We start from the raw sequence: 24,893 nt of genomic DNA, 5'->3' as shown, positions 1-24,893 counted from the left end.
GCATGGCATGCCCACATCAGAAAGGGTGCTGTGCTCTATGAGCAAAGTGGAAATGAGATGGCACAAAGGAAACATAGGATGAGCAAATTTGGAGTATGCACCCCAAATATTCACATGGACTCTCTGTGCCCAACCTGTGGTAGAGCATTCTGAGCTCATATTGGTCTGATCAGCCACAGTCAGATACACTGAAATTTCACTTTATCATGGTGATGTCATTTTGGTCTTCTTCGAAAACAAAGGACAACAACCAACCAACCACATGTCTGAGATGGCATTGGAATTTTTTCAAAAAATTCAATATTTAAGCACCTACTATGTGCTGGTCATTGTATAAAGTGCTTTTTAAAAATATCTTATTTAATCCTCATGACACAGAGAAATAGGCGATGTTTTACAGTTGGGGTAATTGAGGTAAGCAGCGAACAGTGAAGGATCTGATTCAGAATTTGAATTCAGGTCCTATCCCCATGCCCCAACTCCTCTGCCTTCACTTCTCTGGTATGTTGGGATCTGTGTCCAGTGTCTAACTTGATCTTTGATGAGGAAATAGGCCCAGAGGAGTATTCTCCATGTCCAACCCTGACACTACCCACTGGGCCAAGAGTGAGAGGCAGGGAATTGGCACAGAAAGCACTGTTTTCTGAATGCTGCTCTAAGTGTGAAACTTTCTTCAGGTCTCTCTGATATTGGGACAATGAGGTCTCTCCATTCTGGGGATGAGGTCCATCATAGCCCAGCCACAGGCCTTAAAGGTTCTTTTCAGGGTGTACATTCAGTGCTCTTTGGAATGTCCATTAAGATCAGAAACGTCTCATTTTTTTCCCGTGTTATAGCGAGGAAAACTGAAGGTTAAGGAATATATCGGACATCACACTTAGGAAGGCTTGGGAGCCTCAGATATTTATAGGATCACAGACTGAGAGCTAGGAAGGACTTTGGAGAGCACTTAGTGGAAACTGAGACCTTGACATTGTGAACCCCTCCCCAAATCATTTTGAACCCCCTAGACCTGAGAAAGGCCTAAAACCTGGATTGGCCAATCAGGAGAGGCATTGTGGCCCACTCTGAGCTTAACCTACCATCATGCTTTGCGTCTGGCCTGACAGACATGCTTTGCTTTGCTCTCTGAGTGAACCCAAAATACCTCTTCCTGTGTCAGCAACTACCAGGCCACATGAAGCCGACCAGGAACATTCTTCTGTTTATGACTGCCAAGGACAAGGTGCCTTGTGCCAGACACTATCCTGAATAATTGAACTCATTATGTTATGTCACATTAATGGTAAAAGAAACACAGACATCCTGAATCTAGAGTTTCATTTGACACCTTGACATTCTTCGATCTTACTGTATTTACAATATATCCCAGTCATAATGCTGGCTGACACAGGCTGGGATGGCTCTAAGTGTATAAAAGGTCTCCTTCAGCTTGTTTACTTGTGACTTCAGAAGTCTTTTTGGACTCCATCATGCCTGATTCTCTGGCTTAATGAGAATAAATTAGCATATTATAGCACATGTACAGCCTGATTCTATTTGTTCCTTTGGTAAAGGGGGACATCATTCTGTTTGTCCTAGGGACAGACCTTCAGTTAAGGGGGACCCCATTCTGTTTGGGACAGAGCTTCAGTTAAGGGGGACCCCATTCTGTTTGGGACAGAGCTTCAGTTAAGGGGGACCCCATTCTGTTTGGGACAGACCTTCAGTTAAGGGGGACCCCATTCTGTTTGGGACAGAGCTTCAGTTAAGGGGGACATCATTCTGTTTGTCCTAGGGACAGAGCTTCAGTTAAGGGGGACCCCATTCTGTTTGGGACAGACCTTCAGTTAAGGGGGACCCCATTCTGTTTGTCTTTGGGACAGACCTTCAGTTAAGGGGGACCCTATTCTGTTTGGGACAGACCTTCAGTTAAGGGGGACCCCATTCTGTTTGGGACAGACCTTCAGTTAAGGGGGACCCCATTCTGTTTGGGACAGACCTTCAGTTAAGGGGGACCCCATTCTGTTTGGGACAGACCTTCAGTTAAGGGGGACCCCATTCTGTTTGGGACAGAGCTTCAGTTAAGGGGGACCCCATTCTGTTTGTCTTTGGGACAGACCTTCAGTTAAGGGGGACCCCATTCTGTTTGGGACAGACCTTCAGTTAAGGGGGACCCCATTCTGTTTGGGACAGAGCTTCAGTTAAGGGGGAAACTAATTCTGTTTGTTTCTTTGGACCAAACCTTTGGTAAACGGTTGACAACAGTTAATTAAGACTTGCTCAAGGTCATACAAGCAGTAAAATGCTCCGTCAGTGAAGCGCTTCAGCTGATCAGCCAAGTCTACCTAGCCTCATTTGGGGTTTTCTCAGCAGAGACGCTGAAGTGGTTTGCCATTCCTTCAGCTCATTTCACAGATGGGGAAACTGAAGCAATCAGGACTAAATGACTTGCCTAGGGTCACACAGCTAGTGTCAGGTCACATTTGAGTCTTTCTAACTCCAGGCTATTAGATGAGTAGAGTGAGAAAGCAGGTGAGCAGCCATAAGGAAGGCTGAGGACGGCCAGCACCGTTGTCCTAAAGGGGGGTGAAATCCTGAGATGTGACAAGAAACTGAATCTGTGGGCTGAGTGGGAGGGAGAACATCCCCTAGGATGACTGGGGGACTAGTGGAGCCCTCAACAGCCACAGTCAGTGGAGCTCTCTGGAGCTGGGAAGCATTCAGACCAAGAGGCTAGGTGATGGCATTGACCCCCTAGGATTCCATGGGCTCATGTAAAAACGGCATAGGAATAAATGTTGTCTTACGTAGATATTTAAACACCAGCTTCTCAGGTTGGGGGGAGGGGAGTGGATAGGGTAGTTCTTTTTAAAAATGCCCAGAGGCTTTGGTGGGCTGCAAACTCTAGGTGGGTCAGCCCTAGGACTCAACTATGGCACTGGGCTTGGTCCTAATCAGACCCAACATTGATAAGCCTAAGAATGTACAGAGATGGGCAGCCAATATAGAGAAGGGTCTTGGGCCCCTCTCATATGATGGCTGCTGGAAGGAACTGGGAATATTTGGTATGGAGAATGGGAGACTTGGGACAGAGCAGGAAGAGAGGCGGTGTTGTGGCAACTCTCTTCATGAATTTAGAGGCTGTGATGGGGAGCAAGGGGCCCACTTGTTCTGCTTGGCACCAAAGGGCAGCATTGAGAGCTAGCTGTCTGAGGATCTTCTCGAGGGGTGGCAGGCTCCCCTTCCTGGAGGTCTTTGGGCAAAAGTCAGACAACTGACCACTTGGTGGGTGAGCTGTCCAGGGAATCCCTTCTTGGATCTAGGCTGGAATAGATGGCTCCAGAGGCCCCTTCTGCCCCTAAAATGCTGTGCCTTGCCCTTCATGGGCCATAGGGGCAGCCCCAAGAATGGATGGTCTGACAAAGTCCAGCTGCTTCCTCGAGATGGAGTTTTAAGCAAGTCCCAGAATGTCTCAGAGCCTCAGGATCCTAACCTACAAAATAGGAATGATAACCCTCAAACCAACCACCTCGACACAGAAGCGAGGTCACATGAGTTGACTTATCTATAAGGTGGTGCCCCAAAAAGCCCAGCCCTTCCCCCCACAGCCCTGGTTCTCATGCCAGGCTATCCCAGAAGCACAGTGGACTCTACGCAAGACCCTAACTCAGCTTTTTCCCTTCCAAAAGTGTTTTCATTTGGCCATCAGGACTCCCAGCAGGGAGGAGGCACCCTTGGGCAGTCTAGGAAGCCTCTCTCCTTTCAGAGCAAGGGACCAGCTGGGGAGCCTCTGGGAGATTTCAAGGAGAGCTGTGAGGATGTGTGCAATGGGTAGGCTTGGAACACATGCAGACCATCTGTAAATGATTTGGGTCTGCTGGGGGAGGGGGAGGAGACTCCTTGACTGGCTGTAGAACTAGACCCTGGCTGGGGGAGGGAATTGCAAAGTCCTCAGTCAGCCCAGTTCTTTTTTGGTGGGATCCCTTCTTTGGGCTGAATACTACCGATCACAATTCTGGTAAAAGGAGAGAGGCAACGTTGTAGGGAAGAGGAAGTTGTAGGCTCTCCCTGGCCAAGGCCAACTGTGGCCCTGTGAATTACAGGTTTGACTGTAGGCTTTGGCAGGGGTGAGGTCAGGACAGGGTCTGCAGCCAACTCAGCCCTGATGCCCAAAGATGGAGGAAAGGAACAGCCTTAGGGATGGATGGCAGCTGAGCCCAGGACTCACCCAGCAAAGATGCCACATCTGAACAGGACTTACAAGGACTAGTACCATGCAGAAACTGCCTGAAGTCCAAACCCCCTCTCCCCAAAGTCTGAGGTAGTGCCAGTGTTTGCACCTGAGGTGCTGAGGAGGAGTGTTTGGACTCCTGCATTTGCTCTGTCTTTGAAGCAAATAGCCCCTTGGAAAAGCTGATGGATGTTTACTGGCTAAATGGAATTTGGGTACCAGTCACTGGTGACTAATCATGGCCAGAATGGGGACTTGAGGCGATGGCACTGGCAATGATGCCCTCAGCTTTCAGGGTTATCACTAGAGCCCTGAAGGGAAGATGGCAGTGGCCTTGCTCAGGAAGAGGGGGCCAGAATGCTCCCTAACCTTGACAGAGATGATACTGTTCTTACAGCAAGAGAGAACCTGGGGCTTTGGGTGGACCAACCCCAGTGGAGAACTGCCCAGGAGAGGCAGGCATGCACGTGTTATAGCTGCATCCCTGAACAGAGCCTCCTCCCCCCTCCCCCAGAGGAGTTCCCAGGTAAATCAGAACACCCAAGGATCAAAATGCAGTGGCATTTCCCAGGGGGCTTCCAGCCACATCCCAGGGCCTCAGTTTCTTCATCTGTAAGATGCACTCCCTGCTCCCCAAGCTGTCTGAGGAAAGGCCACCTAGTGAACCTTACCACACCAGAGAGGACTGAGGAGGAACAGGAGGCAGCAGCCCAAGCATCAGAACTCAGAATCCCAGAGAGAAGGCTGGCAGGGACCACAGAGGCTATCTCTGTAGCTCAAGCCTCCCTTCCCACATTAGAGAAGCCTGGAGCTACACACAGTGAGGTCCTGGTGGAGCAGGGGCTGCAGCCCGCATCTCCAGGCTCCCAATCCAGAGTCTGGGGTAACAGCACAGCAGCCCATCCAACCAAAGGAGAAAAGTTAAGTCAGGGAGGAGTCCTCAGAGTCTCTTTCCTTCTCTGTGTCTCCTTTCCCAACCCAGACATTTTTATAGAGGAAAGAAAATGAAGAAAGGGGTCTGAAACCTGGGCCCAACAAGTCATGCCTCTGGCTGTGGCAGGAATCTCTCCCCTGACTGCTCAAGAAAGGTCACTAGCAGTGCTCTACAAGGTGGCCAGTGAAGGCATTCCTGGCAGAGAACAGGTCAGGACAAGCTGAGGGCAGGAATGAAGTGCTGTCCATTCATCACTTTCCCGGATTACTACCTCAGTGAACATTCAGAAATACTCTCTCTCTGCCTGTGGTCCTAGGCACTGTACAGGGTTGAGAGATGCAGAGCCTGCCCTCAGGCAGCTCACTCTTTTGCTCTCTTGTATAATTGTAGGCATCTAACAAACCTCCTCAAGCCCCTCAGAATTGGGCAGTACTGTGAAGTCCTTGATGCCTGAGGAAGGCTGACAGGACCTGGAAGCCTTTCCCACACTCATTACACCCATAGGGTTTATGTCCAGCATGAATTCTTTGGTGTCTACTGAGGGCAGAGCAATAACTAAAGGCTTTACCACATGCATTGCATTCATATGGTTTTTCTCCCGTGTGAATTCTCTGATGTTGAGAAAGGTACTTGCTCTGGCTGAAAGTTTTCCCACAATCACTGCACTCATAGGGTTTCTCTCCAGAGTGAATTATCTGGTGTTTATTCAGGTATATGCTCTGAGTGAAGGCCTTCCCACACTCATGACACTTGTAGGGTTTTTCTCCAGTATGGATTCTCTGGTGCACGATAAGGACTGAGGAGTCACTGAAGGCTTTCCCACACTCATGACATGCATAAGGTTTTTCTCCTGTATGAATTCTCTGATGTTTGGTAAGGGATGAACTCTGGCTAAAGGCTTTCCCACAATCGCTGCACTCATAAGGTTTCTCTCCAGTGTGAATTCTCTGGTGCCGAGTGAGCTGTGCAATCTGGTTGAAGGCCTTTCCACATTCATTACACTCATAGATTTTCTCACCAGTGTGAATTCTCTGGTGTTGAGTGAAGTGAGTCCTCCGTCTAAAGGCCTTCCCACATTCACGACACTCGTAGGGCTTCTCCCCAGTATGAATTCTCTGGTGTTGAATAAGGGCTGAACTTTCAGTGAATGCTTTCGCACATTCAGCACACTCATAGGGTTTCTCTCCTGTGTGGATTCTTCTGTGTTGAATAAGGTGTGTCCTCTGGCTGAATGCTTTTCCACATTCATTGCATACATAAGGTTTCTCTCCAGTGTGAATTCTCTGGTGTTGAACAAGGGTGGAACGGCAACTGAACCCTCTCCTACACTCTTCACACTCATAGGGCTTTTCCCCAGTGTGGATTCTCTGGTGTTTGGCAAGGGGTGCGCTCTGGCTGAAGGCTTTGCCACACTGATTGCATTCATAGGGTTTCTCTCCAGTGTGGATTCTCTGATGTTCAGTAAGATATACGCTCCGGCCGAAAGTCTTTCCACATTCACTGCATTCATAGGGCTTCTCTCCAGAAGAACCCACATGGTACCGAGCATAGGCCAAGTGATGACTTAGAGATTTGCTGTTTTCCCTTGGGTTTTCTCTAATGTGAACTCTCTGGTGTTGAAGCAAGTGTGAGCTTTGATGGAAACCTTTCCCACATACACTACATGGATAGACTTTCTCTTCAGCATGAGTGTTCTCACATGCAATATGCCTTGTGTGGTCCCTCCAAGGTTTCCCAAATTCATTATTCCCTAGATAAGGTCTGTGTTCAGACCTTGTCCTGCTCTGATAGCCAATAAGGCCTGAGTGATAAGTGAAGGCTCTCCTCACTTCATTCTGTGGCAAGCCTTTTCCATGGGCTTCCCGCTCAGGAAGGCTTTCCCTTGCAGGGAGTGTGGTACCCACACTGTCTTGGGACTTCATGGGGCGGTTCTTAGAGAGGATCACTTCCATCACCTGTCTGGCCTGGCTCCCAAACCTGCCCATGCAGGTCCAGGATTCTCTTAACGTCCTGTGCCTTGAGGGTCTTTCCATCCTGGCTGGCTGGAAGGAGGCTTCTCGGGCAATGTCCTGCTTTGGGCTTAAAGCCTCTGGCCTAGTCTTCCCATCTGAAAGAAATGTATGAAACCCTCAAATGGCTGATTTGTTGTCAAAAAATGAAAACTCCCAAGGGGGTAAAATCATCAGTGCCAGCAGCAGCAGCAGCATGGCTTTGGGAACCTTGAATCAGTATGGACCATGGAAGGAGAAGGGTAGGGAAGGAGAAAAGGAGGGGAGGGCAGGGAGGTTATATGAGACAGGCTGGGATGGGGGTGGGAGGGAGAACTGCAGGGGAGGGGCAAGCCCTGGGCCCAAGCTCCTTCAAAACTGCCCTCTGGGCCACTTCCTTAAGGGTGCCCCCTGATTCTCCCAGCTAAAGGTCTCTCTCATTTTGTGAGCTCTCCCAGCACCCCTCTGACACACGACCTGCTGTGGTGTTTACTTTGGAGACTACTTTAGCCCAAGCTCACCTAGGCAAGGCCCCACTTTTCACTTTCATGCCCCCAACAGCAAGCACAGGGCCATGTTTGCCAAACTGCAGAGTTTCTGAGCAGGGGAGCTCCTTCCAAGGAAAGCCCAGCTTTGGGAGGGTGTACCTGGCAGTAGACCCTGGGTAAGCAGGAGGGGAGTGTGGTTCCAAAAGGCTACAGTCACCACCAGGCCTGCATGGGGTGACAGCCACAGGACTGGAGAGAAATGGGCTGTTTCCAGGAGACCCCATTGAGGACAATTGAGAGCTGCTGGGACCCAGGACGTGGGAGGGAGGAGGGCAGTTCTGGTGGCTCAGGCGCAGGGAGCCTGAGATACAGCTGGCAGAAAGAACAATCAGCTGCTGGGGAAGGGCACATGTTCAAGTAGAGTTGGCCAGGAAACAGGATGGGGGAGGGGATGGAGGCTGGAGGTCAAAGGCCAGGCCTGAAGCTTAGCAGCCAAGGGGAGATAGGGCAGAGCCGCAGTCTGGCCCAGCTGCACCAGACTATGCAGGTCCAACAGAAGGGAGACCCACAGTAGAGAGGCAGGAGGAGAGGGAGCAGAGCAGCCATGGAGGTAGATGTCCCACCTGAGCCCCTCCAGCCTTACTTAGGAGCAAACTGAGGTTTGGAGGGAGCGGCCATGACTCCAGGCCACTCCACTCCCAGCTGCCTCCCAAAGCTTTGGGGTGATGGATCCTCAGCCTGAGCTGGAGGAGACGGACCGCAGACATCCCTGGCCCGCCCCCTCCTCCCAGGACCCTTACTCACCAGCTCCCTCCACAACCCACAGCATATCCACTTGTTCCAAATGGCAGAAAGCATCATGGTCAGGAACTGGAATCCCTGCTTGGAAAGAGAAAGATGGGCCATAGCCACTTGTGCTGGAGGCCGAATCCTCCTTGAGTTCAGGCCCAGCCCTGGACAGTGGGCAGCCCCCTCAGGTCCAGGGGGAACAGTCACTGCCTTCCCAGAGGGCCCCCCTCCCCATCATCAGGAAGCCCTTCCTCTGGGGCTCTGCAGGGTCCCTGGTGGGAACACACACCCTGGCCCTCGTGGGAGCCACCCGCCCCTGGTGGGAACACATTCTGACTGGGGCAACGCTCCTAGCCTATAGGGACAATGGGGGAGGCAGCCCTGTTTTCTTCCCCAAAGCTCAGGCTGCCTAACCCCCAATATCCTGTAGCATTCAGGGTCTCAGCAGCTGAGTGTTGCTATCACAATGATTCAGAGGGGCCTCCTTACCCAGGGAGACCAGGTTCTGGTAGGTCTCCAGCATCACATCCCAGTACAGTTGTCTCTGAGAGGGGCACAGCCACCTCCACTCCTCGGGGGTGAAGTCCACAGCCACGTCCCTGAAGGTCACAGGCTCCTGAAACATGGAGCACATGCCTGCTGGCCAGCGGGCCCTGCTGAGTGGGGTAGGGAGGTGGGATGGGATGGGAAATTGAACACCCGAGCAGCCTTGGCCATGACTTTGGGATGGGGCCAGGGTGATGGGCAGCCCAGTTGCAGTGAAGTCAAGAAGCAAGAGGGAGAACCGTGGCCTCTGGCACAGAGGGCCCAGGCTTCACTACTAGCTGCCCTCTGGCTCCCTAAGCCCATGGGTCTAGGCTCATTCCCTCTCTGGGGCCCCTGGTGGGGGAGAGCAGGAGATGGACAGAGCTGTGGGGCTCGAACCCTGAGGCCCACACCTATGAAAGTTTGGATTGCTAGGCCTCGGGTGCGAAGTTGGAGGCACTGAGTTTGGTGCCACTCTGACATCGACCACTTCCATGACCGGGGGGGCCGGGGGGAAATCATTGGGCCTGTAGTCAGAAAGACCCCAGCTCAAATCCAGCCTCAGACACACGGATGACCCTAGGCAAGTCACTTCACCTCTGCCTGCCTCGGTTTCCTCAACTGTACAGTGGAGATCATAACAATGCCCATAACACCTCCCTAGGTTGTTGTGGGGGTGCAAGCACTCTGCAGTCACTGCAGCCTCCTTGGCACATCTCCCATTGAGGGAGGGGTGGCTGCCTGGCAGGATGATCTCTAAAGTCCCACCCTCTGTCCATCCTTCCAGGGCCCCTGTGACCCCTGCTCCAGGCCAGAGGGGCTGCTTGAGGTCCAGGGTGAAGCCCCTCCTCCTGTCTTGACTTGCTTGGATCCTGTCCTCCCCTGAGCCTCAGTTTCCCTGCTGTGGGAGTGTACGAGGTGACAAGCATCACATTCAGGGATCGTCCCAGAGCCCTCTTCACACTCAGCTTACATGAACACAGCGTTTGGTGGAGGGCACAGAGACAACAGCCACACAGTGCCTGCCTTCAGGGGGTTAACCTTCTACTGGGGTGGGGAGACCCAGGGCCCGACTGCAGAGGCCCTCAGGCTTCCAGGAGGAGTGGGCAGAGGGGAACTGCCCAGGCAGCCTGACTCTGGGGTCACCTATACTGTGCAATGGGAGGGCAGTGGCTGTGAGTACATGCCTGACCCTCACCTTAAACAGCAGGATGAACCAGTTCCCGGGGGGCTTCAGTGACCTTGCTCCACAACCCAGTCCCCCCCAGAGAGAGGACCCTCTGGGAGCCACCAGGCCTGGGGGGCCCATCTTGCCCTGTCCCCCACCTAGTGACCTAGCCCTACAGTCCAACCCTACCCCCACCTCCACCGGGAGGCTGAGCTCCCTCTGGGTGCCAGCTGCAGATACTGCCCAGACAAACGCAGAGACTCAGGCAGTGGGGGTGGGGTAGGAGGGATGAGAGTCAGGGGTAGAAGGGAGAAAGGGGGGCCTCAGAGGTCTGGAGGAGCCCGGGGAGTGTGGGAGGGAACAACAGGGAAACTTTGGGTACAGAGGCCCATACAAGAGGAAACCCAGACTCACCTGGCACCCAGAGGCCATCGCTCCTGAGCTGGGGGCTGAGCTGGAAGAGCAGAGAGCAGGTGTCCCAGTCTGCCCCAAGCCATCAGAGCCCGGCCACCCTCCTCATCCTCCCACCCCACACAGGAGACGTCTGTGAGGGAGGGGTTCCCTTCCTGACAAGAACTGCTGGGAAAGCTGGGCAGAGGTTCATTGGCAGAAGCGTTTCCCACTACGCTGGGGCCTCACAAGGGCCCAAGGGGAAATGACCCGGACACTGAGCTCATGCCAGGAAAAATGAGGAGAGTGAGGTTGGAAGCGTTCTCCCCTCTCAGACAAGCACTAAAGTGGGTGAAGACGGAGTCACGAGAAGGGAAAGTGTGCCCACAGACCCCTCTGCCTGGCATGTGAGAGTGGGGAGAGGAAGCTGCGGGCAGGGCAGGGCCGAGCCCTCCCCGAGCCCTCTGTGGCCTCCAGCACCAGGTGCTGGGCCCAGACATGGATGCTGCCCTGGACTCCCAGTGATGCCGCCCAAAGCCAAGCCTTGGCACTGCCCCTGCCCTGATGGTGCCCTCCGTGGATGCCCTCTGCAGCCTCCAGCACCAGCTCCAGGGCCCCACAGCGGCCCAGGCACGGATGCCAAGCCTTGGCACTGCCCCGGCCCTGATGGTGCCCTCCGTGGATGCCCTCTGCGGCCTCCAGCACCAGCTCCTGGGCCCCGCAGCGGCCCAGGCACGGATGCCAAGCCTTGGCACTGCCCCGGCCCTGATGGTGCCCTCCGTGGATGCCCTCTGCGGCCTCCAGCACCAGCTCCTGGGCCCCACAGTGGTCCAGGCGCGGATGCCAAGCCTTGGCACTGCCCCAGCCTTGGCACTGCCCCGGCCCTGATGGTGCCCTCCGTGGATGCCCTCTGGACCTCAATGGCCTGCCAGGGCTGGCCCCCTCAGCTCCCGGGCTCCTGCTGGGTGCCCGAGGGGGCAAAATGCCACCTCTGCTTCCTACTGCGGCCCTGGCAAGCCACGCCACCGCCGCCTGCCTCAGTTTCCTCACTTGCACAATGGCGCCAGGCGAAGCCCTCCAGGGCTAGAACTCAGGCCCAGGACGGCAGCATCTCCTCCCCGCCCAGCAGGGGTCGCTGCGGAGCCACACTCACCCCCACCGCGAGCGGAGCCAGACAAGGCCCGGGACGCGCTCGGGCCTCGCGCCAGACTGCACCTGCGCAGAGGTCCGTTCGCGGTGGGCCTAGGACTACGAGTCCCACAATGCACTGGAATGACGCCTGCGCATCGGCAGTCGCAGTCTACAATTCCCACTGCGCCTCCGTAGGTAGCTTGAGTTCCACCGCGGCTGCAGAGGCCCAGGGCGCTGTAGGGAGGGCCTTGCCCAAGGTCAAAGTGGGGTCGGGATCCGCGTCGAGCCTTGAGTGCTGCGGTCCGTGCTCCCGATCCGAGAGGGGCAGCAGGTGGGGCCGGCTCGGGCCGGAATAGCTTCTCCCGGCTCGGCACGGACCCAGCCTCGACTGCTTAAGAGTCCGCGGGAGCCGAGCCCCCGCCGCTAGGGCCGCTGGGAAATTGAGTCCCGACGAGCGGCTACCGCCGCGGGTTCGCGAGTGCGCACGCGCATCCGCAGGTGAGTCGAAGACTTGCCCCAAAGGCTGCCTGAGCGCAGGCGCAGGCCCCGGGTGTCCGCTGGCTGTCTTGTGCGCAGGCGCAGCTGCGTCCGGTCCGTCCTGCTTGGTCGGCCTCTGCGCGCCCGCGTGGGTGGGAGGAGGCGTTGAGTCAGGCACCGTGCGGCTTTCCGGCAGGGGACCCGGGTGGGGGAAGGGAGGGGTCAAGGGTCATCCAGGGGCTCCTGAAGGAGGGAGGAGGAGGAGGAGGGCCCTGCGACTCTGGCTACGGGCGGGGCCGCCGAGGCCCGCGGTTTCCATGGTAACGGCGGGGGCGGGGCGAGGAGGCTCCCACAGGACCTAGGAGGAAGCTGAGGCAGGCTGCAGACTGAGGCCCCCTCCTGGGCCCCCCAGCATACAGTAGGCGCATAATAAAGGCTTCCCCGAGCTGGGGGGCGGGGCACGTCGGGCCTTACCGGCTACATTGTTACAGTTCAGCTAAAGGGGACCTCAGACACTGACAGGTCAGGCAGTCAGTCAGCAAGCTTTTGTTTAGTGAGCAGCTGCTGTGCCAGCCTGGATGCCCACAGCGCCCCTGGCCCAGGGAGGAGCCCCGGAGCCCTCTGGTCTGCAGGGAAGGAGGCGGGGCAAGGGCCAGGACCGTGGAGCTCAGGGAAGGCCGCCTCCCTGCCCGGGGTCCAAGCAGCCCGGCCAGGGGGGCTGGGGCGGAAGATGGAGCTCTCCCCTTCTGCCCTGGCCGCCCCCACGGTGCAGCGTGCCATGCCAGTTGGAGAAGGGAAGGATCCCTGCCCTGGGGCACAAGCTGGGCCTTGGGAGAGGAGAAGGGCCCTGCGGTGTAGGGGGATGCAGTAGCAAAGGCCCATAGACCGGGCCAGAACCGGCCTGGGGAGGGAACAAAGTTTAATCCGGGCTGCTGAGCCTCCAGACTTAGTGAGGCCTAAAGCCATGGCCCCCACCACCACCCCCAGTCATGCAAAGGCTTGATGGACTGCCAAGGGCCAGGTGTGCAATGGGAGGAGTCTGTGATGCTGCCAGGCTCAGGAGCCTAGAAGGCTGGAAGGATGCGGTCTCCAGGACATCCAGCTTGGAATGTCCAGGAAACACTTGGTGATTTGGGATGGAAAGTCAGGGAAGAGACTGAGGCCAGATAGACCTGGGAGTCCTCTGCAAAGGGATGATTGTGGTGGTTCAGCCCCTGGGAGCTTGAGGAACACCTACAGCTGGGGTGGACCTTGGGGATACTGAGGCAGAAGGACAAATCTGGAGACAGTATTCAATTGGACATTTATAGAGATAGGGTCTTTTTGTTTCTTTCAGACTGGGTGACTAACGAGTCAGCTGGAAAGCAGGGTGTTGCTGAAGAAAGACCTTCTCAGACAGAAATAATGAAAAGACTCCCCAGGGATGTTTCCTTGGACTCCAAAGCAGCAGAAGCCAAGAGGGAAAGGAGAGGAAAGCAAGAGACCCATTTAAGCTCCACTGAAGCCGCAGCTGAGAACAGTGGCCACAAACACAATGAGAGCAAGAACTCCAGAAGTACAAAGTCAGTCTTGGTTCCCAGAGTCAGAGGACCCAGGGAGCTGAGGCCCCCAAAGCCTGATACACATGGGAAGAGTTTAAAAAAAAATTCAAACCCAATCAAACCAGAGGGAATTTGTGAAGAGAGCAAGCCTTGGAAATGTAATGAATGCGGGAAAGCCTTCAGCTACTGCTCAGCCTTCATTCTTCACCGGAGGGTCCATACTGGGGAGAAGCCCTATGCATGTAAAGAATGTGGGAAGGCCTTCAGCCAGAGCATACACCTTACCCTGCACCAGAGAATTCACACCGGGGAGAAGCCCTATGAATGTAATGAGTGTGGGAAAGCCTTCAGCCAGGGCTCCTATCTTATTTCACACTGGAAAACTCATACTGGAGAGAAACCCTATAAATGTAATGAATGTGGGAAAGCCTTCACAAGAATTTCACACCTTACACAGCATCAAAGGACCCACACTGGGGAGAAGCCCTACAAATGCAGTGAATGTGGGAAATCCTTTAGAAATCGTTCATCCTTAATAGAACATCAGAGAATCCACACTGGAGAGAAACCCTATGAGTGTACTGAATGTGAGAAGTCCTTTCGTTTCTCTTCAGCACTAATTAGACACCAGCGAATTCATACAGAAGAGAAACCCTACAAATGTAGTGAATGTGGGAAAGCCTTTACCCAAATTTCACACCTTACTCAACACCAAAGAATTCATACAGGAGAGAAACCCTATAAATGTAATGAGTGTGGCACCACCTTCAGTCAAAGTTCATCCCTTATTGAACATCAGAGAATTCACACAGGAGAGAAACCCTATAAATGCAATGAATGTGGAAAAGCTTTCACTCAGATTTCACACCTTATTCAGCATCAAAGGATTCATACTGGGGAGAAACCTTATAAATGTAACGAATGTGGGAAAGCCTTCAGTAATCGTTCACACCTTATTCAACATCATTTAATTCATACTGGAGAAAAACCTTATAAATGTGTTGAGTGTGGAACAACTTTCAGTCATGGCTCATCTCTTATTGAACATCAGAAAATTCATACTGGAGAAAAACCCTATAAATGTAATGAATGTGGGAAGGCCTTCAGCCAGGGCTCATCCCTGACTCTACATCAGAGAACTCACACTGGGGAGAAACCCTATAAATGTAATGAATGTGGGAAATCATTTAGTAACCGTTCATACCTTATTCAACATCATATAATTCACACCGGAGAAAGACCCTATGAATGTAATGAGTGTGGGAAGGCCTTCAGTTTCTCCTCAGCACTTATTCGACACCAGAGAACACACACTGAAGAGAAGCCCTATAAATGTAGTGAATGTGGGAAAGCCTACAGTCAGATTTTACTCCTTACTCAGCATCAGAGCATTCATAGTGAGGAATGTTCACTTAATGACTGTGGCAAAAGCTTCAGCCACAGTTCAATCCCTGTTGAACCTCAGTCAGTTCTAAGTGGAGAGAAAGTATCAATGTGATTCATTCATCTAGCAGACATCCAGTAAGTGCCAGGCACCTTGGTAGGCACTAGATGGGGATAGGAAAAAATCTGCTTTATCCTTGTTGAGTCCATATTTGTCTGACTCACCATGACTTAGAGCAGTATTGAATTGACCCTGGGACATCACATCAAGTAAATGAGCTCAAGAGTGCAGGCCCACTGGAGGCGGTGTGAGTCCACAGGGCATCTTAGAAACTCCTCTGGGAGGAGATGGCTAAGGAGAATTGATCAAATTCTGTAATTGGTAGAGTCTTGTTTTCTTCAAGGACTGCGAGAGAAAAGAGGAAAGGCAAAGTAATCCGAGCTGAACTGGGCCAATTGGAAAGTTACAGCTTGGAAGGAGGAAGGGGCCCTGGTGAGGCTGAGTGGGGCTCTATGCTGGTCCAGCTTATCTATTTCAGTGGGACTTTTTTTTCCATGAATAGCTACATTTCTTTATTAAAACACAAGTAAGACATGAAAAGCAGAGTAATCAAATTTACAGTTGACACAAAAGAGGAAGGAGAGTTAATCCTGCAGTTCTCAAAATCAAGTGGCAAATGATGGTTCAACCCATTGGAAAGTGGTGGGTTTGGGCTCAAGTCCCGGCTAGAACGTTAGTTGTGTGGTCACTTTGAGCCTCAGTGTCCTCCTCTGTAAAATGGTGAAAACACTTACCCTGCCTACCTCACAGGGCTGTTGTGAGGAAATGTTCTACAAATGGTAAAGTGCAAGATAACTAGAAACCATGAGGATAAGAGTCCTTGTGTTGAGAGCCTGAAACGTTCCACTCAAACAAGGGGAATGTGGGTCTCACTGTGTGTCCAAGTCCCAGGTGAGCCAGATCCAGAATGGGGCAGCCAGAGGTGGGCAGAGCAGCTTTAAAATAGAGGTGGAAGCCCCAGTGATGGAGCTGGGAGGGACAGCTAGACCTCCCCTCAGCCCTCAGGTCCTGACTGAACCCTGGCCTGGGAGGAATGATTCCAGAAACTGGGCATGTCATGTGCCCCAAAGAAAAGAGGGAGTGACATCCAATCCTTAATTGGCCCAGGGGCCAAGGGCTACCTGATAGGCCCTCCTACCCTAGGACTTTCTACCTCTGGAGAGTTGCCAGAGAAAACAGGAAAGGTAAAGTAATGTAGACCCAAAGCCCTAGTTTTTATCTTCATCAGGCTTTTCCCAAAACCTTGTTAACAGATCAGAGTTCTTGGCTCTCAAATATCCATCCACATCTAGGCCAGGTGATGTCGGTGACCTCATTTTGCCCATCCTCTAAAACTCCCTGATGGCCCCCAGGGCATCCACTTGTCTCCTCTCTGTCACTTGCTGAGTGACCCAGGAAGAGTCTCCACTAATCAGAGACAGCTCGGACCACATGGGGAGGATAGGCACAGGCACCCAAATTTAGTAAGGAGACCTGGGGTGGGAAAGACCTGACCTTAGAGTCTGGCCACCTCAGTGGGATCACCCCACTCAGTGAGCTCGGCCAGGAGCTCAGTTGGGTCAGCCCCTCAATTTCTGACCCTTCATTGTTGAAATACAAAAGGATTAGACCACAGTGAAATCTCAGGGGTTGTTTCTGTGATCTGAACTTTGCACAAGAAACCCTCTAAATGCAATAAGCCAGTCTTTCCTTAGGGGCATGGGGAGGAGAGAAGAGTTATCTCAACTTGGGGTATCTTGCTTCTCAGTGTCCCTCACTATGAGGGATGCAAAGTGAGTGCCTCACCCCCAAATCAGCAGGCTGAAGGAGCATGACTGATTTCTGAGAGTGTTCTCTCAAGGAGCCAGGACCGAGGAGAGAGACTCCCCCCACTAAGAGCTAGCACAGGGGGCTTTCTGGCTGTGGCCCTTGTTCTGGACTGAAGCCTCTGAGCCCCACTTCAGCAGTTCCCACCTCCCTCCTCGAACCCTGCCTCCCATGGCAGGCAGGCGGGTGCCCTATCTACTAGTGTCTTTAAAATTATCCCAAGTTCAGGAAGGTTGGAGCTGGAAGGGCCAGACCTCATGAGATGATCTCTGGATCTAGTCTCTAGATCTGGAGCATTGGGATTCTTCACATGAGGAAACAGGCCCAGATTGGAGAAGGGGCGAGCTTAAAGTAAGCTAGAGTCAGTGGAAGATGCAGGACCTCTCAGTCCAGAGCTGACCATTGACCATGTACTCTCTGATCACAGGTAAGTACACAGAAATACACAAACACACTCCTAGTCAGGGAACCCCACTGAGGTCATCTCAGGAAATGAAAGATGAGGGGAAGGAAACACCTTGCCCAAAACCTTCTCAATGTGCATTGGAAAGCACTGGGTTTGGGCCCAGGAGTGCAGGGCAGGGCTGGCTGCAGGGTGGGGGGTTGGGGTTAGTGGACTGTTTGCCTTCCCTGGTTGCTCTCCCCAGAGTCAGGCATCCATTTAGGAAATGTTTGGTGCTGAGCTGGGCTTTGGCTGTACAGCTGAAGGTGGGGAAAGAGCTCTGCCCACCATTTAGCTGGCCAAACTGGATGAGCATCACTTCCCTTGGTTCCTAAATGAGAGCTCCTTGAGGGCAGGCCTTCCTTTGTGTCCCCAGTGCTTAACACAGTGCTTATCAGGTAGCAGACACTTTCATGCATGCTTGTTAATTGGTGACAGGACCCTTTGTAATGGTCTTGCCCATATTTGTCTGCAGACCCATTTCTTGAATACAGAATACTGAGCAGAAGCCCCAGAGGCAAATGTTAACAGAGGTCTCTGCCCCTGTGTCATGTGATAGAAGCTAGAGATAGGCCCTAGAGAGGAGTAGTTAAATCAGAAATTCAGGCCCGAGCCATGGAGGGAGTCAGACTTTCTCCACCCTCCTTTGACGATCTTTTTAAGGAAGGGAAAACTGAGGAAGCTCAGCTTGATGAAAGGTTACTGAGTGAAAAATGGTCAGAGTCAGAATTTGAACCGTGAAGGACTGACCAATGGATGAAACCATGCTGCAGAGGCCTTGAATGACAAGCTGTAGGCTGTGAGACTACTGGGAAAAAGCACCAGCTCCAGTCACTGCATAGAAGCGGGTGGAATAGTGCCTGATTTTGCTGAATTGCCTCTCTGCTCTTTTATTCTTTCTTTTCTAGTCTTACTCTTTCTTACAAGGAAGGGTTGACCCACCAGGTAGCAACAAAAAGGGGAAGCAACAGAAACAGGAATCACAGAATGGGAAAGCAGAAAGAAGCCCCACCAGCCATCCAGTCCAGCCAGGTTCAGTCCAGGTTCAGAAAGAGTGAACGATCATTCAGCCTCAGCTTAGAGTCAGCTCGCCACCTGCCCAAGTAGCCCAACTCACTTAGGGACAGCTTTCACAGTCTTTCCCCCTTACTTCCCTCCTAAGCCTACCCTTTTTCCTATCACTGTGGAGGGCAACACTATCTTCCTAGTCCTTCAGGCTCCCAACCTAGGAATTATCCTAGGCTCCTCACTTTCTCACTCCTCATATCCAATATGTTGCCAGGGGCTGTTGATTTCACCTCTGTACTGTCTCTGGTCCACTTCACCTCTGCCCCATCCCTGGTCCACTTCACCTCTGCCCCATCCCTGGTCCACTTCACCTCTGCCCCATCCCTGGTCCATTTCACCTCTGCCCCATCTCAGGTCCATTTCACCTCTGCCCCATCCCTGGTCCAATTCACCTCTGCCCCATCTCAGGTCCACTTCACCTCTGCCCCATCCCTGGTCCATTTCACCTCTGCCCCATCTCAGGTCCATTTCACCTCTGCCCCATCCCTGGTCCAATTCACCTCTGCCCCATCTCAGGTCCACTTCACCTCTGCCCCATCCCTGGTCCATTTCACCTCTGCCCCATCCCTGGTCCATTTCACCTCTGCCCCATCTCAGGTCCACTTCACCTCTGCCCCATCCCTGGTCCATTTCACCTCTGCCCCATCTCAGGTCCATTTCACCTCTGCCCCATCCCTGGTCCAATTCACCTCTGCCCCATCTCAGGTCCACTTCACCTCTGCCCCATCCCTGGTCCATTTCACCTCTGCCCCATCCCTGGTCCATTTCACTTCATCATCTCTGGTCAATTTCACCTTGGCAGCATCTCTTGAATAAATTCCCTTTCTGATGCTGCCCTCACCCTGGTACAGACCTTCACTAACTCACACCTGCACTGTTGCAACAGCTATTGGGGGGAGGGGGGTCTGCCTGCCTCAAGTCTGTCCTCACTATAGTCCATCCAGTCCTTCTAGGACCCTGGAAGGTAGGGCCCCCAACAATAGGTTCTTCCCCATCGGATGGTAACCAAACTCCCAGCTCCTCCCCTCCTCCCTTTCTACTTGAAATAGCCCTTGCATGCTAGATCTCACCTGGTTCCTTTAGAAGTGGGACACTCTGCCCCAGCAGGGAGGGGAAGGAGGACTGTTCCTTCCAGCCACTTCCAGACTCTCCTTTAGTATTCATTTCATCCATCTATCACCAGCTTCAGATCTTTAGTCCAGTCATCCACATCAGAAGTCTGGGTCCTTTCTCCTGAACTTGTCCAGAGCCTGCCCCATAGCCTTCCTCTCTACCCCAAACCCTTCTCTCCTACTTGGGGAAATCAAGACATGCACTAGCCTCTCAAACATCCTCAATATGACCCTACTACCTCCTCAATCTCACATCCTAAACATCTTTTACCTTTCTCAGTCTAGAAAGAGCCATCTATGCCGATGTCTCATGTTTCTCTCTTTATTCACTTTTCCTCCTTTTGTAATCCACCTTCCAACCCCATCACTTAACTGAAACTGCTCTCTCCTATGGAACCAGAGATTTCTTTATTACCAATCCAAAGTCCTTTTCTAGCTTCTCATTCTACTTAAACTCTCTCATTAAAAAAAAAAAAGTCAGCCATTGAGTAGTAGTTAGCCAGTGCTTCCCACATGTCTGGCATGTAGTAGATGCTGAATCGTTGTTTACTGACAGAATGATTTCCCCCTCCCTCCAATACTTCCTTTCTAGGACATGGCTCTCTCCCAGCTCTCCTCCTGCCCCTGTGAACCATTCTTCATATCTGGGTCCCCCAAGGTCCTCTCCTGTGTCCTCTTCTATTTCTATGCATCCTCTCTTGGTGACTTTATGAGCCCACATGGGTCTAATGATCATCTCTGTATAGATGACTCCCAGGTGTCCAGCCCTCTAACACCAAGAGGCTGCTACACATCTTCAACCAGGTGTCCCAAATGAAATTTCAAATTCCTCCAGTCCAGAACAAGATTTGTTATCTACCCACCCCTCCTCTCAACTTTCCCATTTCTTTTGGGGGCACTATTATCCTTTGGTTACCCAGTTCTGTAATTTTGGAGTCATCCCTGAGTGGTAGGTGATGGGTGGAGCTGGGGCTTACCATCTTTAAACACCATTGGAAGGGGGATGGAATGAGAGAGGGATGGGATTTCCACAAATATTAAATCATTCCAGACATGTTTTACAATGTACTGTCCAGGTGTGAAGGGGGAGTTTGGCACCCAAATTCGTGTACTTTTTAGTCATGTAGGATCATCAGACTGATACTTAGATAAATCTTAATTTACTCTGAGTCATTCCTTTACCTCCAAAGGCCAGGGGATGAGGGAGTGGGGATATGTGTATGGTTGAGGCAGGAATATGCTAACACAAGACCCAGAAAGATTGCTGAAGTTTTGAAACCAAAATTGGATTACATTAGCTGAGCTCAGAGGTTCCTTTACAGCTTCTGAATTTCTGTCAAATTAGGGATGAAGTTAAGGTTTGGTTTTGGTTTATTTCTTATGTGACTAAATCCAAGCACAGGATTAGAGAGTTGAATCATGATAAGGTTAAATCTAATGATGAAAAAATGTCACTGATGCATTTCCCTTATTTGCTAGAAAAAGCAAACTGTATTTCACTCTTCTGTTCATGATTAAAATTTCATTTTAATGAAAAATTTAATAGCCAATTTTTGAAAAAGGTTAGTATTTGGCAGCTGCTCCTTCAGATTGCAGACCCACCACCTCACCCCCTCATCCTCAGACTCAAGCAAGTCCATCCCCATCTAGTGATCCCTGGGTGTATTCAATCCAGTAGCTGCCTTATCTGGACTTTCTCATCATACCCACACACACTTTTCCATCTATCACCTATCATCATTCCATCTATCATTTCAGTCCGGGAATTCACACATGCATACTTTGTCAGTACCGTCCAGTGCGGGGGAGAGGAGAAACCTCTTCCCAGAGCCTCCATTTGAGGAAGGGGCTTAAGCCAACCAGTTCTTAATTTCCCACCCTGCCAGACTCCTCTGGACTCTCAGGAACCTCCCTCCCAGTCTCCCTTTTCAACTTCCTTTGGTAAACTCCTGGAGACAAGAACTATCTTTTCCTTTCTCAAACACAGTCGGTGTCTAATAAGTATTTATGGACTGTTTAATGACAGAGCAGAACAGAGAGAAGGGCTCTAATTTTTAGATGTCCCATGTCATGGAGTACTATGATTCTGAGTTACAGTGATAAGTCTGGTGGATGCTTTCTTCCACTTTCACTGCATTCTCAAGGGTTATCTCCTATATGAATTCTCTGATGTCTTGCAAGAGATGAACCACTAGTGAAGGCTTTCCCACATTTGGTACACATATAGGGTTTCTCCCCAGTGTGAACTCTCTGGTGTTGTATAAGGCGTGAACTCTGTCTAAAGGCTTTTCCACATTCACTGCATTTATAGGAATTCTCTCCTGTATGAATTTTCTTATGCTGATTAAGAGAGGAGCCATTGGTGAAGGCTTTGCCACATTCTTCACATTTGTATGGTTTCTCTCCAGTATGAATTCTTTGATGTATATTGAGTCCGGAAAAGCGAGTAAAGGCCTTCCCACATTCACTACAGTGATAAGATTTTTCTCTGGTGTTGACTGAGGGATGAACTGTGGCTGAAGGCTTTGCCACATTTATCACATTTATAGGGTTTTTCTCCAGTATGAGTCCTCTGATGTACAATAAGAGTGGAGCTGTCAAAAAAGGCTCTTTCACATTCATTGCATTTATAGGGCTTCTCTCCAGTGTGACATTTCTTATGCTTAATCAGGGATGTGCTGATGTTGAAGGCCTTCCCACATTCATGGCATTTATAGGGTTTCTCTCCAGTATGAACTCTCTGGTGTTCAGTAAGTTGTGAAACCCAGATAAAGCCTTTTCCACATTCATCACATTTAAAGGGTAGCTCCCCACTGTGGTGAAGTCTCTGGTGTTTAGGAAGGGATGATTTTCTGCTGAAAGCCTTTTCACAATCATGACACTTATAGGGTTTCTCTCCAGTATGAGTCCTCTCATGCTTAGTAAGGGAAGAGCTATTGTTGAAGGCTTTTCCACATTCATCACATTTATAGGACTTCTCTGTAATATGAGTTTTCTGATGCAACAAAAGGTAAGAGCCCAGAGTGAAAGTTTTTCCACATTCATCACATTCATAAGGTTTTTCTCTAGTATGAATTCTTTGATGAAGTGAAAGGGATGAGCTGAGTCGGAAGGATTTCCAACATTCTTTACATTCATAAGGTTTTTCTCCAGTGTGAACTACATGATGCCGGATAAGGTATGACCGGTGACTGAAAACTTTCCCACATTTATTACATTTATAGGGCTTCTCACCACTGTGAGTTCTCTGATGGAGAGAAAGAGTTGAGCCCTGACTGAAGGCTTTCCCACATTCAGTGCATTTATAGGGTTTCTTTCCAGTATGAATTCTCTGATGTACTGTAAGGGATTTGCTATGGCCAAACATTTTCCCACATTCATTACATTTGTATGGTTTCTCTCCAGTATGAATTCTCTGATGCCCAGTAAGTTGTGATATATAGAAAAAGGCTTTTCCACAGTCATTACATTTATAGGGTTTCTCTCCAGTATGAATTCTCTGATGTCTATTAAGGCAAGAAATTCGGGCAAAGGCTTTCCCACAGTCATTACATTTATAGGGTTTCTCTCCAGTATGAATTTTCAGATGTTCAGTAAAGTGTGAAATCCGGGCAAAGGTTTTTCCACAATCATTACATTTATGACACTTCTTCCCTGAATAGATTTTCAGGTGATTAATTAAGTGTGAATTTTGTTTATATCTCTTTCCATGTCTGTCCCATATTTGAGAAGTCTTTCCACTAAGAATGTTTTGTTGCATACTGAAAGATGATCTCAAATGGAACCTTCCTCCCAAGTCTTTAAATTCTTGGTCTCTCCCCTCAGTAAAAATGTTCTCATAGGGAATGTTCATTTTCTCAGAAAGTCTCTCCTTGTTTCCCTGAGGCTTCTCCAACATGTCGTCATGCTCCTCCCAGGTTTTTCCCAACTTATCCCAAGGGTCATCCATTATCATCCACCGATATGCCTCTTCCTCAGCAAATCCTTGCTTTGGAGTTGACTCTCTGGTTTCTGGACTTGACTCCCAGTCTGAAAGATATAAAAAAATTTATATTTCTCATGCTAGAAGAAAGAAAACAGCAGCACTGAAAATGGGAAGGAATATGAAAACTCTCTAACAAAAAGGTGGGGGGGGGGAGTGATAAGCAAGATAAAGATAGGAGAGAGGAAGAGGGGACAGCTTATGACTTTCAGAGCTGGAACAAATCCCAGACCCTGGAATGAGGGGAAATTGGACTGCTTCTGTTTGGTGCTGGGAGGTAGACAAAACTAGGATGTATCAACTTCCAAGACTCACCAAAATGGATATCCAGTGCCCTCTTCAAGTGATTCACACAGGTGCAAATGACCCTGCCCACAGGAATCTCAGAGATTTGAGGAGGATACTGAAGCCCTCAAGGACATGGGTGGTATTTTCATGACTAATGCTGGTCAAAGGCAAAGACTTCTTCAAGGGAGATAGGCTAGGTTAAGAATGCACTTGCCTCAAATCATAAGAATCCACTCCAATGAGCATTAAATGGAAAAGATCCAATGGGGAGGAAGAAAGTCACCAAAGTATATGCACCCAGCTAGGTGTGAGAAGGGCACTAAAGAAAACCAAGGAGGCTAGCCTTATGGAAACCTAGGACCTCACAGGAGACTAAATCTAAGAAGGATGACCAAAAGGCATCATATTCTAAAAAACAGTTCAAGAGAGAAATTAAAGGTGAGTGCTTGTATAGTGTATATGCCACAATGATTTTAAAAAGTCAGGAGAGAGGATTCTGGAAAGATGGCGGAGTACATTAAGTCCAAGTCTCTAGATGTTCCCCACAAACAAGATAAAATAGGGCCAGAATGTGAACATAAGGCAGCTAAAAATAAACAAGAGTTGGAGCAGAACAGTGGTCCTCCTGGGACAATCAGAGAAGATCCAAAGAAAAATCCCAGGACAAAGATTGGTGCTTGTAAAGTGTAAATGCCTCCAGGCTAGTTCTGCTGAAATAGCGAACAGTGAGCCCTGGGGCTACCTGGGCTGGGAGGTGGCCTCAGGCCCAGCCACAGGAACTTTCACCTCCTGAACAGTTTCTGGAGTCTGGCCTCTGAGCCAGAGAAGATTGAGTGAACCTCTGATGATAAGGGACACCAAGTCCAGTTGTTTCACCAAGATGCTGCCCTAGGCAAGAAGGAACCAGCACAGGCCTGGTGAGTGTAGAAGCACCAAATACTGGCTGGGGTACTTACAGGAGGGTGTATTCCTTGGTTTTGGTTTCAGGCCAAAGGAGAGAACTGAACGTGGATCTGAGGCCAGAGGCACCATCCCCCACATCCCAGGACTAGAGGTGATTACAATAACAAGCTGCTATACATTAAAAAAAAAAAAAAATGAGCAGGC

General features: G+C 50.7%; 2 protein-coding genes across 2 annotated transcripts in view; one reads left to right on the top strand and one right to left on the bottom strand.

The window, feature by feature from the left end:
• Positions 1 to 1,303: 1,303 nt before the first annotated feature.
• LOC140508114 (uncharacterized) overlaps positions 1,304 to 24,893 on the bottom strand; it is a 40,397-nt gene continuing 16,807 nt past the window's right edge. Inside the window, 3 exon segments of the mRNA XM_072615883.1 lie at positions 1,304 to 6,857; positions 21,612 to 22,004; positions 22,006 to 23,545. Coding sequence (XP_072471984.1) covers positions 5,564 to 6,857; positions 21,612 to 22,004; positions 22,006 to 23,545 — 3,227 coding nt within the window. The 3' untranslated portion in view covers positions 1,304 to 5,563.
• Positions 11,800 to 15,896, top strand: LOC140508083 (uncharacterized). Its single transcript, XM_072615825.1, has 2 exons — positions 11,800 to 12,124; positions 13,440 to 15,896. The coding sequence occupies exon 2, from the start codon at positions 13,508 to 13,510 to the stop codon at positions 15,140 to 15,142; it is 1,635 nt and encodes a 544-aa protein (XP_072471926.1). The 5' UTR covers positions 11,800 to 12,124; positions 13,440 to 13,507; the 3' UTR covers positions 15,143 to 15,896.

Source organism: Notamacropus eugenii, chromosome 5, assembly GCF_028372415.1.
Source record: "Notamacropus eugenii isolate mMacEug1 chromosome 5, mMacEug1.pri_v2, whole genome shotgun sequence".
Taxonomy (NCBI): domain Eukaryota; kingdom Metazoa; phylum Chordata; class Mammalia; order Diprotodontia; family Macropodidae; genus Notamacropus; species Notamacropus eugenii.
This window is presented reverse-complemented; position numbering and strand designations above follow the sequence as displayed.

What these genes read in the sequence shown, in the direction of transcription:
- LOC140508083 (XM_072615825.1), top strand. Translation starts at nt 13,508, where the DNA reads ATGAAAAGACTCCCCAGGGATGTTTCCTTGGACTCCAAAGCAGCAGAA.